The sequence below is a fragment of the Phyllopteryx taeniolatus genome, chromosome 21, assembly GCF_024500385.1.
Source record: "Phyllopteryx taeniolatus isolate TA_2022b chromosome 21, UOR_Ptae_1.2, whole genome shotgun sequence".
In the NCBI taxonomy this organism is placed as follows: Eukaryota; Metazoa; Chordata; class Actinopteri; order Syngnathiformes; family Syngnathidae; genus Phyllopteryx; species Phyllopteryx taeniolatus.
Genome location: NC_084522.1, coordinates 15,192,319 through 15,215,593, shown reverse-complemented (window position 1 = coordinate 15,215,593; position 23,275 = coordinate 15,192,319). Strand labels below are relative to the sequence as shown.

Genomic DNA, 23,275 nt, shown 5'->3' with positions numbered 1-23,275 from the left:
AATCATTGTAAATGGCACTGACTATTTCGGAAAACAGCATTTGCCAAATAATTTGGCACACAGTGTACAGGTATGCTCATACACTGTTGTAGGCACTATATCGACTTTTTTTTTTTTAACTTTTAATATCCATCCATTTGCCTCACTGGGGTTCTATATGTATACTTATCATTTAAAGATATAATGTACATAGAATAAAGAGTGCCAACTGCATCTTTCCTCCACTGCATTGCCTTGTTCTTGTTTGGAAAGGGAGAAGCTCGGTCGGTTCCTTTGCACTCCATTGTCACAATATTTTGCTGATTCTGACTTCTAGACTCAATAACTCAGAAGTGAAACATTGTTTGAATAACTCCTCTTTCCAACCACAATGACATTGAGTCAAAGCCTCATTTGCATCAAAATGAGATGTCCTCTCAGGCAAATAGATAACATTTGTGTCTGTGCAGCCAGCTGTGATGTTAGGTAAGTCGACAAGGACTGTTTGCACTGACAAGGAATACTACTCTTCTAGCAAACTTCCTTCCTTTGCAATTTCGTCACCAGCACGCTGTGAACACGTTTAGAGATTTTGTACATTATTTGACTTATGGAAAAGTGGTTAGCACTGCTGCCCTGAAGCAAGAATATTATGGGTTTGAATATGTGTTGACCTCGCCTTTTATATGTGGTTGTTAAATGTTCGAGCAGTCTACAAACTAGATGGGTGGATGAATACTGTATGTGTGGCTGTAGGCAGATATCTTTGTAATGGCATTAATGCAAGCTGCAGGACTGGAGTGGAAATCATCTGGCACGTCATTGCAATGAGCACCCCGACATACTGTCACCCAGGGGGTGTCAAACGTAAGGCCCGTGGGCCAGAACCGGCCCATCAGGGGGTCCAATCTGGCCCGTGGGGATACAGCGCACATTCACTGCTATTTTTCAATAAAAGTAACTTTTGTTGCTAATTTTGTCCACTGGAGGGTGCACTGACAACACTTAAATGACATTGATGCACTTGTGAGGGCCAACCATTGCCAAGTTTCAGGAGCACATTAATATAAAATGGTGTGCCATGTTCACACTGTGAAAATAAATTTCTTCGGTAAAAATGTTTTAGGACATTGAATATTAAAAAAGCTCCACTTCAAAAGAGGTTGGTTTGTTGGAACTTTGTTGTTTTTTCCATGCCAACTAAAATTTTTATGTAAACATTTACAAAGGATGCATAACTGAATGGTGCACGTGCACTGATTCATAATACTGTTGAAACAATTTTTAGTGAAAAATTTCAAACTGCTCGTATGATTTGCAACAAAATTAGCAACACGACAATATATATTTTCCGAAACTGCTTGTAATTATTTACACCAAAACAATGGGTAAAAATTTAAATAGCTGTTATTTATGGATGTTTAAGCCAGTTTATTGTGGTCCGGCCCGCTTGAGATCTAATTGGGGTAAATGTGGCCCGCGAACTAAAATGAGTTTGACACCCCTGGTGTCACCCATCTGATGGCCTCGTTAGTACCTAGGTGATTAGTACACCCGGTGCTGTAAGTTTGTGAATGAGGTGACATTGTAATGATTTCCCAGATCGGGCCCGACACATTTTGCCGGGAAAAACAAAACTTCTTGCTGTGTGACATAATCCACGACCTATGATTTGGTCGGACGATAGCCCTACGACGCCAAAATGAAAAGTCGAGCGTGTTGAAATGTTTTGGATTTCTTCCATGTAGTGTGACATGTCAATGACTACTCTCCGACAGCACACCTTGACGTCGACCAATAGAATTGCGTAATTGCGACCGTCGCTGAGCCTCCCTTGCTCCCCGTTGTCAACAAACTTGGGCGCCGTTGTCAACATTTATTCACACGCACGAACCAATGCTTACCATAGCTTTAGAGCATGATTTTACAGAACACCGGCAGGTTTCCATACAAATGTTAGTGCTAGCACTAGCTAGCAAGGCTACATATTATGTTGCCTGCTTGCGAGCCGTATTGAAAGTACGTGAACACACCTCAAGCTCTTCTTGAATGGACAGCCCACTCCTGAGCATCGGTGACGACACCACACGTTTTTCCTCTTTTTGTTCTTTCTTTCACAACACAATACATTAGCATGATCCATTGTTCTTATCATCCCAATAACAGGTGTATCTGGTCGCATTGACCGGTGACATGTTTGCTGGTCCCGCCGCCACGACAGTGTTTGATTGACAAGATAAAATCCAGTAATCGTAAAAGACGGGATAGAGTGGTGTTGTAAGAAATATCGTGGAGTGTTGCCAGTGGCTGACCAAGATTCGCAAAGATTTTGTGGCAGTTGTCTGACATAGTCCCATCGTGAAAGACCAAATTTGTCTTGTAGTCTGATGCAGGCATTAGAAGATAGCCTTATTAGCTTCACAACACCAAGTCTGTGACCCATGGACCAGCTTTTTCTTTCTTCTGTTGTGATGCTTTTGCTGGCTTTCACAGCAGCCTCTTTCAATTGTTTGTGAGTTTTAGGGTTCAGCCCTCAGTCTCCTCTTCAGCAGGTACCCGCTAACAAAATAATGTAAATGTTGTCTTCACAGAAAAAACAAGCAAATCTGAAACTGAGCATAGACACTCAGCCTCATTTATTGTTAGACTAACCAATATGATACATCTCCAAAAAACACACACATGCCAGTCCCATTTTCCAATACTGTTGCTTACAACAGCACAAAAGGTAATATTTAAGTTGTGCATTCGGATGCAGATGTAAATACCTGGAAAAAGGCTGAATTGGTGGTCTACAGCAAGGAATTAATTAATTAAAGGAACTGCCCTTACCGTTCCATTACTTTCAGTAGTACAATAGTTTATTTCCAGCCACTGCTTTAGACCAATAAAGGAATTGTGGTGATGATGATCAGTTAGTGAGATTTAGTTAGTTTATAATAATGAACCGTCGTAAGTTATTGCATATTATTTTTGCTATTCCAGTTTAAGTACGGTCATTTGTACTTCAGCGCATGGGGAATGTGGAAAATTCCACCACTAGGCTGACATACAGAAAAGTCACCACCCCAAGTTGTTATTGAGCATGAAACAGACTTTGTAGTGCCAGCACAATTGCACCTGTGCTCAAGCTGCATTTCCTTTCATCTGCGGTGTTATCTAATTTCCTTTCCTTGAGGATACCTTCTTCTTGGTATCTACTACGAGATACTTTGGAATTTGTGGCTGAAAGAAAAAAAAGAAGAAAAAAAAGGGTCAGTCACCATAGTTAGGACTCTATACACATTACATACAGTCACGGTACATACCACAAATGATGAAAAACTGATACATTACCAAATTATATATATACACATTAACATTAACTGTTTAACACCCTCTATTACAACCCCAATTCCAATGTTGGGATGTTGTGTGAAACATAAATAAAAACAGAATACAATGATTTGCAAATCATGTTCAACCTATATTTAATTGAATACACTACAAAGACAAGCTATTTAATGTTCAAATTGATAAAATTGATTGTTTTAGCAAATAATCATTAACTTGGAATTTTATGGCTGCAACACGTTCCAAAAAAGTTGGGACAGGTGGCAAAAAAGACTGAGAAAGTTGAGGAATGCTCATCAAACACCTGTTTGGAACATCCCACAGGTGAACAGGGTCATTGGGAACAGGTGGGGGCCATGATTGGGTGGAAAAGGAGCTTCCCTGAATTGCTCAGTCATTCACAAGCAAAGATGGGGCGAGGTTCACCTCTTTGTGAACAAGTGCATGAGAAAATAGTCGAACAGTTTAAGGACAATGTTCCTCAACGTACAATTGCAAGGAATTTAGCGATTTCATCTACGGTCCATAATATCATCAAAAGATTCAGAGAATATGGAGAAATCAATGCAGGCCAAAACCAACATTGAAAGCCCGTGACCTTCGATCCCTCAGGCGGCACTGCATTAAAAACCGACACCAATGTGTAAAGGATATCACCACATGGGCTCAGTAACACTTCAGAAAACCAATGTCAGTAAATACAGTTCGGCGCTACATCCGTAAGTGCAACTTGAAACTCTATTGTGCAAAGCAAAAGCCATTTATCAACAACACCCAGAAACGTCGCCAGCTTCTCTGGGCCCGAGCTCATCTGAGATGGACTGATGCAAAGTGGAAAAGTGTTCTGTGGTTCGACGAGTCCACATTTCAAATTGTTTTGGGAAATTGTGGACGTCGTGTCCACCGGGCCAAAGAGGAAAAGAACCTGGGGCCTCATATACAAAGACTTGCGTGGATTTCCTCCTAAAACATGGCGTACGCTCAAATCCAGAAAACATCGTGCGCACAGATATATCCAGATGTATGAAACTCTGCGTACTCATGAATCCAAGCACATTTCCTTCGTACATTCCAATCAACGTGGAAATGAGCGCACATGTTGGAGTAGCCGACTCAAGTTGCTCAATGAAGTGGAGGCACGCAAGAAAATCCTCTTTGGCATGCTGTCCTACAGCATTAACACCACGCGAAAAGAGGAGCGAATGGGACAGTGCGTGTGCGGCTGTCAATGCTGTGGAGACAGAATAGCGCGCACATGCTGAAGTAAAAAAGAAGTGGACAGACAAGTGGACAGCTGCCCACCGCCAAAGTGTGGCCAAAGGCGGAAGAACCGGCGCGCAGGGCCTCACCCCGTTCGATGAGAGAATCGCTGCGATCGTGCGTGACGCTGTTCTCTCATTGGTGATGGGCTGACTATGATCACCCCACAAGGTTAATACCATGTATTTTTAGAACTCATAACAAATGTGTTCATACAGTAACCTACACTCAGCCCTGTGAGATAAAGGTTCATGCGTAGATGTTGTATGTGTGGTATTTGTAATAAATCTTTTGAATTCTTAATAGAAGCACATCAGCATAGCAAAGAGGATATCAAAAACTTTGACTCCTTTTTGATTACTCAATTTATTATTTTAATACACAGGAGAGGACACACACACTGACAAAATATATATTTTTTTAAATTATGTTTAAAAAAAATCATGTTTTTTTTTTTTTTAGGAGAAGGGTAAATTCGGTCAATTTAAACATTTTAATCATGTGCAACCGATGTACATGTTCAAATGAAGTAAATTCAAAGGACTCTTTTTTTCAGTGCATGTGCTGGAGTCACGAAGCGATTGTGAGGGCAATAGGCGCCTTGATCAATTAATAGGTGTCCTCACAAATATCAGTGGTTCATTAAATACACTGTTTAAGAAATTAATTTTCAGTCCTTGCCTCAATTGCATTGTTGAAATCAAATGTTGCCGGGCATGAATTGTTCATCAGTGCTAATTATTCCCAGCATCACCTCTAAGTGTCGCCAAAGCACCAAAAGCGTACGCCAGCCATGCAGTTGGCGTGAGGCACCGCACATTTCCACAGTCATGTCACTCTTGATACAGCTGACCTTTGCCGTGAAAAAGAACGGACGCCACGTTTTTGTGCGTAAGCACCTTTTGTACATGAGGCCCCTGGACAGTTATGGACGCAAAGTTCAAAAGCCTGCATCTGTGATGCTATGGGGCTGTGTTCGTGCCAATGGCATGGGTAACTTACACATCTGTGAAGGGACCATTAATGCTGAAAGGTACATACAGGTTTTGGAGAAATATATGCTGCCATCCAAGCAATGTCTTTTTCATGGACGCCCCTGCTTATTTCAGCAAGACAATGCCAAACCACATTCTGCATGTGTTACAATAGCATGGCGTCGTAGTAAAAGATACTACTACGGGTACTAGTCTGGCCTACCTGCAGTCTAGACCTGTCTCCCATTGAAAATGTGTGGCGCATTATGAAGCGTAAAATACGACATCAGAGACCCCGGACTGTTGAACAGCTGAAGCTGTACATCAAGCAAGAATGGGAAAGAATTCCACCTACGAAGCTTCATCACCTACAAAGCTTCATCAATTAGTGTCCAAACGTTTATTGAATATTGTTAAAAGAAAAGGTGACGTAACACAGTGGTAAACATGACCTTGTCGCAGCTTTTTTGGAAGGTGTTGCAGCCATCAAATTCTAAGTTAATGATTATTTGCTAAAAACAATCAAGTTTATCAGTTTGAACATTAAATATCTTGTCTTTGTAGTATATTGAATTAAACATAGGTTGAACATGATTTGCAAATCATTGTATTCTGTTTTTTTCTTTATGTTTAACACAACATCCCAACTTCATTGGAATTGGGGTTGTACATTTTCTACAAAGGAAAATACGATCGCCACAGAAAATAGAGTAAGGCTACTTGTGATTTAGAGATATGGCGTAAGACACTTATGATGTTCTTTATTAAAGTCCGGAAAGCTGGCTGAGCTGTTGTTGTTTTTTTTTAACCAATCCAATCCAAACCAATGTTTGCTTATCTGAAATTCATTGAGGCTACTCTTGGAACAAAAGGTATTTCTGCAAACTTCCACAAGCCCTGAAATGTGCTCATGTTCCCTTCAGTGCTTCAACCAAGAGTCGAACGATCAGGACTTATTGTCAATTCCTCATAAGGAAATGATTTTAAATATCTGAAACTAAATTTCTAAAGGAGCTGAGAAGACCGGCAGACAGGGAGAGCTATAGTGCCAGCACTCTGCCAGACCCAAGCTTCTTAATTCTACGTGCATGTTCGTATTTCTAACACCTTTATAGCTAATAATGGATCACTTTACATGGACTTGTCTCAGTCATTTTCAACATATATTGTCTCGCTCTGGTGCCAGAAACCTCTCCCACTGTCACACTCACTACAACTACAAATAACAACCACCTCCTTCTGCAAACCTTTCTCCAAAACTCTAGAATGTTTTATACAACCATAAAATAGTGTTTATTAAACTACAAATAAAAGAAACAGAAAAAGAAACTAATAAAACACCCATCCATCCATCCATTTTCTGAGCCGCTTCTCCTCACTAGGGTCGCGGGCGTGCTGGAGCCTATCCCAGCTATCTTCGGGGCGAGAGGTGGGGTACACCCTGAACTGGTCGCCAGCCAATCGCATATATATAGAAAATACTGACAGTGTTGTCTTTGCCTCTGCTAAATTTACAACAATAACGGCACACTAATCAACACTGTTCATCCATTGTTTTTTCTAATCTGTCAACCTCCTCCTTTCGGCATTTCTTGATTATAGCTACAGTCTGGGCTGGAAGATAAATCTTTTTCTAGGTTATTTGGAGTTTGTCTGGATTGTTTTGTTTATTAAAAAAAAAAAAAAAAAAAGGCTTTTTTTTTTTATTTTTTTATTTTTAAATGTTCCCAGACAAGTGGAATCATTTTCTTTGTTTTGTGAATGAAAAGAAAGGAGCCCAATGAAGGTGATCATGGAGGAAATCCCACTGAAGATTGCCAGAAATAGGTTCCATATATACAGTAAGCTGCAGAAGTTTTTTGGTTTTTTTCGTGAAAGTAAAAAAAAACAAAAAATTGAAATCTGAAATCTGATTTTTGTGAAGGTCAGATCACCCAGCCCAAGCTACAGATGATGACATTAAAAAAAAAAAAAGAAAAAAAAAAAAGGAGGGGGTGGGGGGACTAAGGATGTTAGCTTCAACAGAGCAGAACATTTTTGATAGGCCAGGTGAGCGCAATTACTTTTGCCAAAGTGGCCATGTGATGGTGGCACGGTGTACAACTGGTTAGCACATCTGCCTCACAGTTCTGAAGACCCGGGTTCAAATCCGGCCTCGCCTGTCTGGAGTTTGCATGTTCTCCCCGTGCCTGCGTGGCGTTTCTCTGGGTACTCCGGTTTCTATCGCACATCCCAAAAACATGCGTGGTAGGTTAATTGAAGACTCTAAATTGCCTGTAGGTGTGAATGTGTGTTCACTCCTGAAAAGCTCTCTCACACACCATTGAAATCCTTTCACATATCATGCTCAAAGGAGTCTCATGTAATATACTAAAATACAGTATGTGTTCAGTAGTGTGTATGACAGCATTTGAGTAGTGAATGTCAAGAGTATTTACTAGTGTCTATAAGAGCATTTCAGAAGAGTCTTATGTCCCTGACGAGCCCTCATAGAGATGGAGATGAATGGTTAAATACTATACATACTGTGATTTATAGAAAATCCAGGATTTGTAGCTGTAAACCCCTGCAGTTGCAGTTGAGTTTAAGTGGAAAAGAAGTGAAAGATTAAACAATTGTTTTGGAGTGTAAATACATCTTGAAAATCCTTAACGTGCCCAAGCTTCTCTACCCCATTTGCCATGTCCATGTCAGAAGCACTTTAACTTGTCAGATTTCTTCTTCTTTATAATAATTGTATTCTCTTTTTTTTTTTTTAGGTGGAAAGATGGTGCCATTCTTTCTGCTTTTCTTCTTTGCTGCGTCAGCCTTGCTCGCTGCATCTGCGCACAATACATCTGCTGGTAATGACTATGCTGCCTCACACTCCCGTGTTTATTTGAAACAATGTCGCTGGCTGTCAGGAGAAAGCAGTTGTCGCTGCAGCAGTTACAGTTGTCGCTGAGTTTGCTGAAGGTTTTTTTCTGTTGCTAAAGGTTGGGCAATGCTTATTTGCACATGTGGACAGTATAAAGACAATAGAATATACATTTCATAACATACCAGTCTTAATCTTCGAATAGAGTGTTGATCGAATACATACTAATATCCTGAATTCGTACCAACAGCCCATATTAGTTTTTTGTTTTACTCGACTGAATCAACAGCACCTCTGCTGTCTTGGCTTTTGTAGCCAAACACTGCACTCTATTTTGCCTCAATTGCTTCAAGGTGACATTAATCAACAATGAAACCTTGTTTTGGTTATTTGATCAAAGGCACATTACCTCGACAGTAACTAGTGCCAATTTGTATCATGTGGAATTTGATTCCAGCTCAATGTTCAAACCAAGTCCGGAAGAAATAGCTACCGTAGTACCACATTGCACAAGTCAAACACAATGCATTCCATACCTAGTGTATATTCATCATTCTTCTTGCCATAGCACCCATTGTTGAGTCTGGTCATCAAAAAGCCAAAGAAAAAGCAAACATTCTATTCATTCATGTTTTCTGAATTGAGCTTTTGTGAACTATGCTGACTTCTTGTGTGACATCCTGACTTCTTGCGTGATACAACGCACGATGGTAGGAGAGGTGGCAATAGTACTCAGATACCTACAGTACTGATTCAACTAAATGTATTGTATGTACAGTCCCTGTTTTATTCCACCCAATACAGATCTGTCATTTTTTACATATTTATCACATTTAAATGTTTTTCAACCCTGCCACCTCCAACTCTGTGCCTTGGACTCTCTTCTTCACCACTCTTCCACACTCCTTGCGCTGAACAGTTAATCCCAAATCCTTGACCTCCTCCACCCTTTTCACTTCTACTCTTTGTAATCTCACCATTCCACCATCCTCTGCTTCATTCATTTACTGTATGTTCTGTCTTGCTGCGACTGACCTTCATTCCTCATCTCTGCAGTGCATACCTCCTCCTCTCTAGGTTGTCTTCCATCGTCTCTCGACTCTCACTGCAGATCACAATGTTATCTGCGAACATCATAGTCTGCAGAAACTCTTGTCTCAACTCATCTTTCCTCCACCTTGAAGTCTCATGTCAATCCTGCGGCGCACCTCACCACTTTTACAGTTCTTATACATATACTGGAATAGTCTAACATACTTGTCTGCTTTTTCTAAATCCCCAAAGACAATGCAGCTCTTTTTCTCTATTTATTTATAAAAGAAATATTTTAGATGGACAAACACTTAAATAGAACGGCGTGGGACGACGCCCCATCCAGCTGCAGCAGCACCAGGTACGAGTTACAATGCGTAGAGTCAATGCAAGGAAAGCACCAGGTCCAGGCAGGGTGACAGGACGAGTTCTTAAGCATGGGCAGACCAGCTAGCAGAGGTTTTAACAACCATCTTCAACCTCTCGCTACTTCAGTCTGTAGTCCCCACCTGCCTTAAATCAACAACCATTGTCCCGGTACCCAAGAAGAAAACAGTGCGTTGTCTGAACGACTATCACCCAGTCACTCTAAGACCCATAATCATTAAATGCCTGGAGAGACTCACCCTGTCGCACATCAAGGACGCTCTTCCTGATGACCTTCATCTCCACCAGTTTGCATACAGGGCAAAGAGGGCAACAAATAACACCTACGTGAGGATGCAGTTTGTGGATTTCAGCTCTGCATTTAACACAGTTTTACCCCACAAACTGGTTACAAAGCTGAGCAACCTTGACATCGGCAGCTGACTGTGCACCTGAATACTGGACTTCCTCAGGAACAGACCCCAGAATGTAAGGAATAGAAACGACACCTCCTGTACTCTCATCTTGAACACTGGGACACCACAGGGGTGTGTCCTCAGCCCCCGCCTCTACTCCCTATTTACATATGACTGCTCTCCCATTCACCCCAACAACACCAAGGATGAAGAACAATGAGGAGTCAGACAACAGGGAGGAGGTCATCTCAGGTCAGAGTGTGAAATCACCAACCTGGACCTGAATACATCCAAGATGAAGGAGATGATCATCTCGGTAGACCTCACCTGGTTGACCAACATCTCCCATCAGGTGAGGAAAGCATGGCAAAGACTTTTTCCTCAGGAAACTACGCCAAGCCCAGCTCCCTTAACACCTGCTGATTAACTTTTATAAATCCAGCATGGAGAGCCTCCTAACCTACTGCTGCACAAGTTGATTCAAGCAACTATACTGCGAAGGACAGGAAGAACCTGCAGCGGGTGGTGAAAGCAGTGTAGCGGGTGATTGGATGTATATTACCCACCCTCAAGGATGCCTACACTGGCATTTTCATGAATGTGAAAAGAAAGTGGAATCATAAAGGATCCCTCGCACATCGGACGCTCACTTTTCTCCCCCCTTTCCTTTGAAAAACGTTCCAGGACATTAACGTCTAGTACCACGAGGCTTAAAAACAACTTCTATCACAAAGCTGTGAAATGCATCTGAGGAACTATTGACTACCCCTCCCCCGCACCCTCTTCACACGTATTGTCATCTAATGAAATACTGTGCAATATTGTCTGATCATAATCTGTGCAATCACCGAATAGCATATCCATTCTCCCAAATGTGAACAATTGTATATTCTACGTATGAATGTCTTTTGATAAGTGTGTGTTTGTGTGTCTACTTCTTTGTTTACCGCCATGCTGCAAATGGGAAGATGCCTAACGGATTTTCATTGATCCTATGGCGGTGACAATAAAGTTCTATTCTATTCTAGTGAAACATACAATGATGTTTACCTCCATGCTGCTCATTCAGTGCCGTAAATCAGTACAGGGCTGTGTATCTATCTAGTCTTCATATCTGTGACAACAATGGCACAACCTGGAAGTACGGGTATTTGTTGATTGCAATGAGTAAAGAACATCATCCGATTCTGGAACTAACAGCCTTTGTCTGCTACAAGGAGGCATTTTGAGTTCCAACCGGACACGACCATTCTGTCCGTTAAATCCGTAGTCCGTTGGTTCTGGGTCCGTTAAATCGAGGTTCCACTGTATTTTCGGTTGAGGTAGTAGTGTTGCTGCAGTTAGATTACTTTTCATTTATTTTTAGGGCGTCTGTTACACAAAAACTCAGAAACGTACTCTGTCTTGGAGCGCATGTGTAACAGTGGTCAAACGTAGTGGTTTGCAATCTTTTTGGGGTCTTGGACCCCCTGCATATTTTGGATTGCCCGTGAAGAACCCCCCACCCCCATCCTTCCGGCAGGGAAGCAATTTGAAAAATGGCCTATAATTACTCTTTGAGGCAAATATGAGCTTTCAGTTGTAACTTTTAAAACAAACAGCATTTTATGCAGTAGCTTTCAGAAATATGTAAAAAACGGAATTGTTATCTAGCATCTTCCGAAAAGTAACAAAACAGCATTTTTGTTCAGTAGCTTTCAGAAATGTGAAACAAAAAGATAATTTTTATGCAGTAGATTTCAGAAATATGGAACAGAACATAATGTTTATACAGTAGCCTCTGGACATGTGTAACAAAAGAACAAAAACAAACAAGTATGAAATCTCAATAAATATCAAGTCCACTCTGTTGTTGAGGTAGATAAAGGTCTCAGTCACATTTGAGTAAAAAAGTCCTATTCCTGTTAATGTAATAAGATCTCTAAAAAATATATATTTTCACGGACCTCTTCCAATTACATCAAGGACCACTAGGGGTCCACGGACCCCTGGTTGAGAAATACTGGTCTAACGTACTTTTGCACTTTTGCACTGGCATCCGTTACACATGCACGCTGCACAGATTCCGTTTATTGAACTCGGCTCACACGTGACCAGCATAACAGTAACGGTTGCCTCGTTAACACATCATCCCCACGCTTCACTGTCCAGGCACGATTTATGCATGATTTATTATTTGCACATGATTTATGCTCAATCCAAATGTTACATTGCACAAGGATGACATAATAGAAAAGCGACTGTTGTGTTACTCAGTCAGTCTAGCAACAGAGCTAACACAATACCCCACACATCAAAATCGGGATATAAGCGAGAGAGGGTTATTTGCACAGTAGAGCCGCTGCTCCTCCACATCGAGAGGAGCCAGATGAGGTGGCTGGGGCATCTGATTCGGATGCCTCCTGGACACCTCCCTGGTGAGGTGTTCCGGGCACGTCTAGGAATTATAGTCTCTCAGCACCTGAAGTGGGAGATCAACATCAACTCCATCCTCAAAAAGGCCCAGCAGAGGATGTACTTCCTGCGGCTTCTGAGAAAGCACGGCCTGCCACAGGAGCTGCTGAGGCAGTTCTACACAGCGGTCATCGAATCAGTCACTGTGTCTTCCATCACATTCTGGTTTGGTGCTGCTACAAAAAAGGAAAACTCCGACTCCAACGGATAATCAAAACTGCTTAAAAGATTGTCGGTACCCCCCTACCCACCCTTGGCATGCTGCCAGAACTAGCATGCAAAATCCTCTTGGAAAATAATCTGTGGTACTCTTTCTAGGCATGAAACCATACGGTTGCTCGCAAATACTCACTTCTGTCCCGAGTCTAGCCTCCACTACTCTTTCCCATAACTTCATTGTGTGGCTCATCAACTTTATTCCTCTGTAGTTCCCACAGCTCTGCACATCACCCTTGTTCTTAAAAATGGGCACCAGTACACTTTTCCTCCATTCCTCAGGCATCTTCTCACGCTCTAGAATTCTATTGAACAAGCTGGTCAAAAACTCCACAGCCACCTCTCCTAGATGCTTCCATACCTCCACACGAATGTCATCAGGACCAACTGCCTTTCCATTTTTCGTTCTCTTTAATGCCTTTCTAACTTCCCCCTTACTAATCATTGCCACTTCCTGGTCCACCACACTTGCCTCTTCTCCTCTCCCTTCTCTCTCATTTTCCTCATTCATCAACTCCTCGAAGTATTCTTTCCATCTAGCTAGCACACTGCTGGCACCAGTCAACATATTTCCATCTCTATCCTTAATCACCCTAACTTGCTGCACATCCTTCCCATCTCTATCCCTCTGTCTGGCCAACCTTTATAGATCCTTTTCTCCTTCTTTAGTGTCCAACCTGCCATACATGTCATCATATGCCTCTTGTTTGGCCTTTGCCACCTCTACCTTTGCCCTGTGTCGCATCTCAATGTATTCCTTTCGCATCTCCTCGGTCCTTTCAGTGTCTCGCTTCTTCTTAGCTAACCTTTTTCCTTGTATTGGTGAACCTCTCTCATCTCCCTGGTATTTTGCATCCTCCTCAGCATGTCTATCTGAATAATGACATCTGATACTATATTTCTTGAGCACCGCAACGTTCTCTCTGTGCATATAAGACACGTTTCCTGAAATTGGCTGTACTCGTCGCCAACCTTTCTCTTCACAGCAGGTTTTGAGAAAGACATGGCTGGGACTGGCTGTCAGGATGTACTGCATTTTCCTTCCACTTGGTCTCACTTCGGAATTATGTTTCAATCAAGTGACTAACATTGCTAATTCACTTTGGCTAATATATTTATAAACCTAAGCCTGCGCTATGGTTGATTCCAATTAATTAAAAGAACGAAATGCCCAGGGCTACAACTCTGCAACAAACGCTCGGGCTGCACTAACACTAAACTTTGATGTCTAGTAAGGGGCTGCAAAATGTCATCCCGCGGGCCTCAATTGGTCCCCGGCCCGTGAGTTTGAAAGACCTGATCTATATGAATAATTTTTTTCTCCAGGATGGAATCACAACAGATATTGTCAGAGATTTAAAATAAAAAAAAAAATAAAAAAATTGGATGTCTGAAGTTTGAATTTATTTAATTATTTTTAACCCAATACAAATGCAGCCCTATAGGGGGCACAAGTCAGTGCAAACTGTAGGCCGGTCCCAAGCCCGGATAAATGCAGAGGGTTGCGTCAGGAAGGGCATCCGGCTTAAAACCTTGCCAAACAAATATGAGCGTTCATCCAAAGAATTCCATACCGGATCGGTCGTGGCCCGGGTTAACAACGTCCGCCACCGGCGCCGTCAACCTGCAGGGCGCTGTTGGAAATTCAGCTACTGTGGGTCGAAGTCGAAGTCAAAGAAGAAGAAGAAGAAGAGGTGGAAAGCGGGTTCTTCGGCAGAAAGAGAAGAGGAAAACACAGAGCCTAGAACTGAATGTGGGGACTTTGAATGTTGGGACTATGACAGGAAAATCTCGGGAGTTGGTTGACATGATGATTAGGAGAAAGGTTGATATATTGTGTGTCCAGGAGACCAGGTGGAAAGGCAGTAAGGCTAGAAGTTTAGGGGCAGGGTTTAAATTATTTTACCATGGTGTAGATGGGAAGAGAAATGGTGTCGGGGTTATTTTAAAAGAAGAGTTGGCTAAGAATGTCTTGGAGGTGAAAAGAGTATCAGATCGAGTGATGAGGCTGAAATTTGAAATTGAGGGTGTTATGTGTAATGTGATTAGTGGCTATGCCCCACAGGTAGGATGTGACCTAGAGGTGAAAGAGAAATTCTGGAAGGAGCTAGACGAAGTAGTTCTGAGCATCCCAGACAGAGAGAGAGTCGTAATTGGTGCAGATTGTAATGGACATGTTGGTGAAGGTAGTAATAAGGGTGATGAAGAAGTGATGGGTAAGTACGGTATCCAGGAAAGGAACTTGGAGGGACAGATGGTGGTAGACTTTGCAACAAGGATGCAAATGGCTGTAGTGAACACTTTTTTCCAGAAGAGGCACGAACATAGGGTGACCTACAAGAGCGGAGGTAGAAGCACACAGGTGGATTACATCTTGTGCAGACGATGTAATCTGAAGGAGGTTACCAACTGTAAGGTAGTGGTAGGGGAGAGTGTGGCTAGACAGCATAGGATGGTGGTGTGTAAGATGACTCTGGTGGTGGGGAGGAAAATTAGGAAGACAAAGGCAGAGAAGAGAACCATGTGGTGGAAGCTGAGACAGGACGAGTGTGATACAGGCTCTCGGTGGACGGGAAGAGCTTCCAGAAGACTGGACCACTGCAGCCAAGGTGATCAGAGAAGCAGGCAGGAGAGTACTTGGTGTATCTTCTGGCAGGAAAGGAGAGAAGGAGACTTGGTGGTGGAACCTCACAGTACAGGAAATCATACAAGGAAAACGGTTAGCTAAGAAGAAGTGGGACACTGAGAGGACCGAGGAGAGGCAAAAGGAATACATTGAGATGCGACACAGGGCAAAGGTAGAGGTGGCAAAGGCAAAACAAGAGGCATATGATGACATGTATGGCAGGTTGGACACTAAAGAAGGAGAAAAGGATCTATACAGGCTGGCCAGACAGAGGGATAGAGATGGGAAGGATGTGCAGCAGGTTAGGGTGATTAAGGATAGAGATGGAAATATGTTGACTGGTGCCAGCAGTGTGCTAGGTAGATGGAAAGAATACTTCGAGGAGTTGATGAATGAGGAAAATGATAGAGAAGGGACAGTAGAAGAGGCAAGTGTGGTGGACCAGGAAGTGGCAATGATTAGTAAGGGGGAAGTTAGAAAGGCATTAAAGAGGATGAAAAATGGAAAGGCAGTTGGTCCTGATGACATTCCTGTGGAGGTATGGAAGCATCTAGGAGAGGTGGCTGTGGAGTTTTTGACCAGCTTGTTCAATAGAATTCTAGTGCGTGAGAAGATGCCTGAGGAATGGAGGAAAAGTGTACTGGTGCCCATTTTTAAGAACAAAGGTGATGTGCAGAGCTGTGGCAACTATAGAGGAATAAAGTTGATGAGCCACACGATGAAGTTATGGGAAAGAGTAGTGGAGGCTAGACTCAGGACAGAAGTGAGTATTTGCGAGCAACAGTATGGTTTCATGCCTAGAAAGAGTACCACAGATGCATTATTTGCCTTGAGGATGTTGATGGAAAAGTACAGAGAAGGTCAGAAGGAGCTACATTGTGTCTTTGTAGATCTAGAGAAAGCCTATGACAGAGTACCCAGAGAGCAACTGTGGTACTGCATGCGGAAGTCTGGAGTGGCAGAGAAGTATGTTAGAATAATACAGGACATGTACGAGGGCAGCAGAACAGCGGTGAGGTGTGCTGTCGGTGTGACAGAAGAATTTAAGGTGGACGTGGGACTGCATCAGGGATCAGCCCTGAGCCCCTTCCTTTTTGCAGTGGTGATGGATAGGCTGACAGATGAGGTTAGACTGGAATCCCCGTGGACCATGATGTTTGCAGATGACATTGTGATCTGCAGTGAAAGCAGGGAGCAGCTGGAGGAACAGTTAGAAAGATGGAGGCATGCACTGGAAAGAAGAGGAATGAAGATTAGCCGAAGTAAAACAGAATATATGTGCATGAATGAGAGGAGTGGTGGGGGAAGAATGAGGCTACAGGGAGAAGAGATGGCAAGGGTGGAGGACTTTAAATACTTGGGGTCAACCGTCCAGAGCAATGGTGAGTGTGGTCAGGAAGTGAAGAAACGGGTCCAAGCAGGTTGGAACGGGTGGAGGAAGGTGTCAGGTGTGTTATGTGACAGAAGAGTCTCTGCTAGGATGAAGGGCAACGTTTAGAAGACAGTGGTGAGGCCAGCCATGATGTATGGATTAGAGACAGTGGCACTGAAGAGAAAACAGGAAGCAGAGCTGGAGGTGGCGGAAATGAAGATGTTGAGGTTCGCTCTCGGAGTGACCAGGTTGGATAAAATTAGAAATGAGCTCATCAGAGGGACAGCCAAGGTTCGATGTTTTGGAGACAAAGTTAGAGAGAGCAGAGTATATTGGTAGAAGGATGATGAGGATGGAGCTGTCAGGCAAGAGAGCTAGAGGAAGACCAAAGAGAAGGTTGATGGATGTCGTGAGGGAAGACATGATGGCAGTTGGTGTTCGAGAGGAGGATGCAGGAGATAGGCTCTCATGGAAAAGGATGACGCGCTGTGGCGACCCCTAACGGGACAAGCCGAAAGGAAAAGAAGAAGAAGAAGATTTTTAACCCAATACAAGTGTGAAGATAGCTGGGATAGGCTCCAGCGCTCCCGCGACCCTTGTGAGGATGAGCGGCTCGGAAAATGAATGGATGGATATATTCACTTCCATTATTTTTTTATTATATTAACTAAAATGACAAAATGAAAGAGATGCATAACTTAGAATGGAACATATGCCAACAAATATGACCCAATATTTTGCAGAGACAACAGTGGCGTTTCAATGATGTTTTCAAATGATTGCCAGAAAAAAATATATATACCAGTGTCTAATTAATCTTATACATTTGTGACAAATCTTTATATCAGGCTCAATCAAAGTCTTTTCACACACAAATCAACTCACATATCACAAACATACCAAAGGGATCACGCAATTCAGTATTGTGCCTCTTTATTCATATTGCAGAAAGTTGAGGCGCTTGCTCCTTGATGTAACATCACTGACGTGTGAGGTGGTCACCTTTCTTGGAGTCATATCCATAGGGACCAAACTTGATATAAATGTAATAAATTATAATTTTGTTTGTTTGGGTTTACCATCATATGATGCATTTGACAAATTTGTATATATATTGATTGTGATACGCACGTGTGCCCGGATGATTTACATAATGTGACTCAATCAACCATCCATCCATTCCTGGAGCCTATCCCAGCTATCTCTGGGCGGGAGGTGGGGTACACTCTGAACACCCGGTCGCCAGCCAATCGCAGGGCACATAGAAACAAACAACCATACGCACTCACATTCACACCTACGGGCAATTTAGAGTCCTCAATCAACCTACCACGCATGTTTTTGGAATGTGGGAGGAAACCGGCGTGCCCGGAGAAAACCCACGCAGGCACGGGGAGAACATGCAAACTCCGCACAGGCGGGGCCGGGATTTGAACCCCGGTCCGCAGAACTGTGAGGCAGATGTGCTAACCAGTCGTCCACAGTGCCGGCTGACTCAAAATATATTGGAGTTATTAGTCACAAAAAAATGAGGTATTCAGTCAGATGGCTTATGTTGACACAGTGCACTGTTTTGTGACAGCACTGTCGATTATTTTATTTCATTTTTTCCCACCCTTGTCAGCATTGTATTGAAGATTTGATGATTCAAATGTGTTCATCGAAGAATCATTTCGATCTGCAAGGCAGATACATTATCCATTTTCTCTCACCCCTTTGTTTGAACCTGTATGCAGCATTAAAATCTGCGCTCAGTTCTTGTTTTTAAACTCACTGAAGACGTAATCATTTTAATCTGGAAAAACAAGTTTCAAATAAATCAAACATTAGATTCATACCCATGATGAGTGTATGCAAACCTCTGACCTCCACTGTAAGGGAGGCCTATTATAATGTGTATGGCATATACAGCATATAGAGAACTTATTACTATTATTATCATTACTTATTATCTCCTACTAAGATACTTGTTACCGGGACACTATTTTTAACTGCTCCAGATTTTCGACACTTAATACCGATTGATTCGAAAGCAATTCTGTGGTTGTTTCTGCATATCCTCTTGACATGCATGATTTAGTTTCTGTTTAGCATTCCACGATCAGGTCTCTGCACCTTTCAGTCCGTTACATCAGTCAGCCTCTTAGCATGAAACTCGTCGTGCTGCTCTTGAGACTCATAGTTGGTCAAGCGCCATTTCCCACCTCTGTAGAAAATAGAAATCCTGGCATTAAGAAGCAAATCTGCACCTAACAGGAGATGAGACGCTAATGAATATCAGCTGTAAACTCATCATGCTTATGATTATTAGGTTTTTCAGTCGCAGTGAAGGCACTGATGCCGCATTAATACCCAGAGGCAGATGTCCGAGCCCTGTAATATACACATAAACCTGCTGTTAGATTAGAGGGCTGTCATTTCCTCTTTGTGCTGATCATCGGGGGTGATAGCGTGTGGGTGGGTGGCGGTATTTACAATGGAGTCACGTCCAGCGGTCTTTCCTGGCCTCTGGTGGGTAATGAAGTGGATGTTTAGCATTTAGGGCGTTACACTGTGCTTGAACCTGTATGGAATTGCAGACGCTAAATGGATTATCCCTGAAGAAGACATTGCAGTGAGAGGGAGAACAGGGGATTGGCAGACAGAAAATGGTTGTGACAGTGTTTCAATGAAACGGTGCTTTGCAGTCAGTCTCTGACAAGAAATGCCAGCGCATAGCTCGTTGGTGCATACTTCTGGATTGATTGATTTTTTTTCTTCTTCTTCCCCCCCTGTGCTTAAATGGATTAGTGATGCCGATAGTGCGAAATAGGGCGGCAACGGGTGTGCATCAAGGTCACTCCCCATCTCCATCAAAGCTCGACTGACCTCTTTCATCAAAGAGTCTGTTCCCATTCTTCTGGCATATTTCTCCCCCCTCTGGTGGCATCTTTATCTCAGCCTGTGCCTCCCACAGTAATCTGTTTCATTAAAAGGCTGCTCAGGTTATCACACTGAAGGTGCCTCCGAGGTTGGCTTCGTATTACAGTTTCTGATATTATTCTCCAAATATCTGTAGATTTGGCAGGTTTTCATCAAATGTCAAGTCCGTACTACGGTGTTTATTTTCTTCTCCCCTTCCCATGCATTATGCATGATGATTAGGTACCAATACATGTCAACTTGGAAGTTGATTGAACAAAGAAGACTGTTGAAGCAAAAAATACCAGCGTGCAGCACTGTGATGATAAGCAAATTCCCAGCGTTTTCCTTATACGAACTCTATGGCTTTGGTGTTTCTATAGCTCACTTGAGTTGTAATGCAAAGACAAAAACATATTATATACAATGCAATGTGGTGTCGTGAATCTCGGCTAAACAAAAGGAAAATATATCATTTTAAAAAATGAATAAATGATGAAAGATACCACGCAAGCACAAATACCACGATTGATCGATCGATCCATCGGCTTGCGTGTCGAGCTCCAAATTACAGGCGGCCACAATGAGAGATACACGCATGACATCTAATCCCGTGCATGACTAACACTCACAATCAACTCTTTATGGTTGAGGCTAAATTAATCTACTGTATCCATCCATTCATCCATCAGATTGTTTTTTTTATCACCTTGGAATAACCAGAGCCTTACCCTTAAAGGGGAACTAAACCATCAATCTATCCATTTTCGATACCACTTATCCTCGTTCGGGTCACGGTGACCCAGCTGACTTTGGGCGCGAGGCGGGGTACACCCTGAACTGGTCGCCAGCCATTCGGGGGTTTTAAACCCAAGCTGTCTACACTTTCTGTTGCATTTTAAATATGCATATCTTCTTTATCTGATGCTGTTTACTTAAATCTATGAAGTAGATATTCTAAAAAAAATACATTTAAAACATTTTCATCTACTCTGAGGTCTTTTCACTCTCACCATCGTGCAAATTTGTGAGAATGTGACGTGTATCAGACATTCCTACCTACTTTATTTACTAAAAAACGAGTCAGTAAATACTCAGCAAGGACAAGCTCCACATCAGACAGAGCCACTTATCCAGCCAGCTAATGACTCACAACAGCCGCTAGCTAATATCAACGCAACACCTCGCAATCATGTTCAATAGCTAATTTAATATGCAAAAAAACCCAAAACAAACACTATTCCATTACACTGGTATTCATTAAAATTGTATAATACATCGCCCGCTCGCCGGTGTTAGCTGCGAGTGTCAATAATATTATTATTATCAATATTAATCGGAGTACTGTGTTTTGACTCGTGTAGAACATAAGATGTATTCTTGCAAACAAAAAAAAAAGGCTTTAGTTCCCCTTTAAATGAAACTTTTACATTTTGTAGGTTGTTTAAATACTTCAAATTCAACATTTGACATTGCTTTGTGTCCTTTTTTTAAACTCGTTTCAAACTTGGAATGGTAGTCGTAAACATTGAGGTTTGAGTCAAAGTAATTGACTGTGAATCTGTCAGGCTAATTACATTACATGAGAGCCACAAACACAGTACAGTATAGTGGTTTGTCATCTTCTCAACTGTTGTTTGAACTGATCTCTGGTAGATTTGAGTTACCCATGATGACCAACTACGGCTATTACTCTGATCCTACAAGACCTGATCAAATCGGATGGTCCCTGGAAGTCCAATCAAGTCCAGACTTTCCAGCAGTGTTCTATTCTTTACCAAACATAAGATTTAATCTGAATTCTTTATCAGTTTTGAGTTAGCCATGCAGGTAAAGGGAAAGAGAGGAATCACTATTTCAAAATGGGTGAGGGTGACAATGTTTGGTGTGCTTATACTATGGGGGTATAGCCCAATATATTCTATTGTAATATGGGCTGCAATATGTGCCACCAGGAACTGAATTGGAAACAGTTATATTTGAATTACTAAACTTTAATAATTGTATTAAAAACTCAATTTGAAAAACAATTTGAATTTATATTGATGAATTTGAAACATTGCATTGAAAACCGAATCGGAGTAGTATAATTCGAAATCGAATGTATTAGTTTGGAACTGAAGTCCAATAAACTTGAAAGTGAATGTAAGATTATTTTTTTTATCCGCAAAGAAAATTCAAATCGATATATTTTCACATTGTTTGATCATTTCAGATTCAGTTTGACAAATTCAATTTCAAATGAGTTGTGACAGACATCGGAGACATAGGGCCTCTCCAGAAAGTCAAAAGAAAGGATGGAAATGGCTGTAGTGAACACTTTCTTCCAGAAGAGGCAGGAATATAGGGTGATCTACAAGAGCGGAGGCAGAAGCACGCAGGTGGATTCAATCTTGTGTCGATGATGTAATATGAAGGGGGTTACAGATTGTAAGGTATTGGTAGGGGAGAGTATTTAAAATGGTAGCTTCATAAAGAATACGCGACATCAGCGAAATTTAAACTATATTGCCAAAAGTATTTACTCACCTGCCTTGATTTCACATTTGATTTTAAGTGGTATCCCATTCTAAATCCACATGGTTTAGTATGATGTTGGTCTACCCTTTTCAGATGTAACAGCTTCAACTCTTGTGGGAAGGCTTTCAACAAGAATTACAACCCCAATTCCGATTAAAGTTGGGACGTTGTGCTAAACATAAATAAAAACAGAATACAATGATTTGCAAATCATGTTCGACCTATATTTAATTGAATACACTACAAATACAAGATATGTAATGTTCAAACTGATCAACTTGATTGTTTTTAGCAAATAATCATTAACTTAGAATTTTATGGCTGCAACACGTTCCAAAAAAGCTGGGACAGGTGGCAAAAAAGACAGAAACATCCCACAGGTGAACGGCTAATTGGGAAGAGGTGGGTGCCATGATTGGGTATGAAAGGAGCTTTCCTGAATTGCTCAGTCATTCACAAGCAAAGATGGGGCGAGGTTCACTTCTTCGTGAACAAGTGCGTGAGAAAATAGTCGAACAGTTTAAGGACAATGTTCCTCAACGTACAATTGCAAGGAATTTAGGGATTTCATCATCTACGGTCCAGAATATCATCAAAAGAATGGGAATTTTGACCCATTCTTCCAGGAGCATATTTGTGAGGTCACACACTGATGTTGGATGAGAAGGTCTGGGTCACTCTCTACTCGAAATCGGCCCAAATGTGTTCTATCAGGTTGAGGGCAGGACTCTGTGCAGACCAGTCAAATGAATCAATCCATACCAAATTTTCTCATCCATGTCTTTATGGACCTTGCTGTGTGCACTGGTGCATAGACATGTTGGAACAGGAAGGGTTAATCCCCAAACTGTTTGACTGTCCATAATCTCTTAGTATGCTGAAGCAGAGTTCTTTTCACTGAAGGCTCCAGCACACCCGCGACCCTAGTGAGGATAAGCAGTACAGAAAATGGAGGGATGGATGGATGTT

General features: G+C 42.0%; 1 protein-coding gene across 1 annotated transcript in view; it reads left to right on the top strand.

The window, feature by feature from the left end:
* gabbr1b (gamma-aminobutyric acid (GABA) B receptor, 1b) overlaps positions 1–23,275 on the top strand; it is a 244,315-nt gene that overhangs the window by 48,175 nt on the left and 172,865 nt on the right. Inside the window, exon 3 of the mRNA XM_061760292.1 lies at positions 8,306–8,389. Coding sequence (XP_061616276.1) covers positions 8,306–8,389 — 84 coding nt within the window. The remainder of the gene's footprint in view (positions 1–8,305; positions 8,390–23,275) is intronic.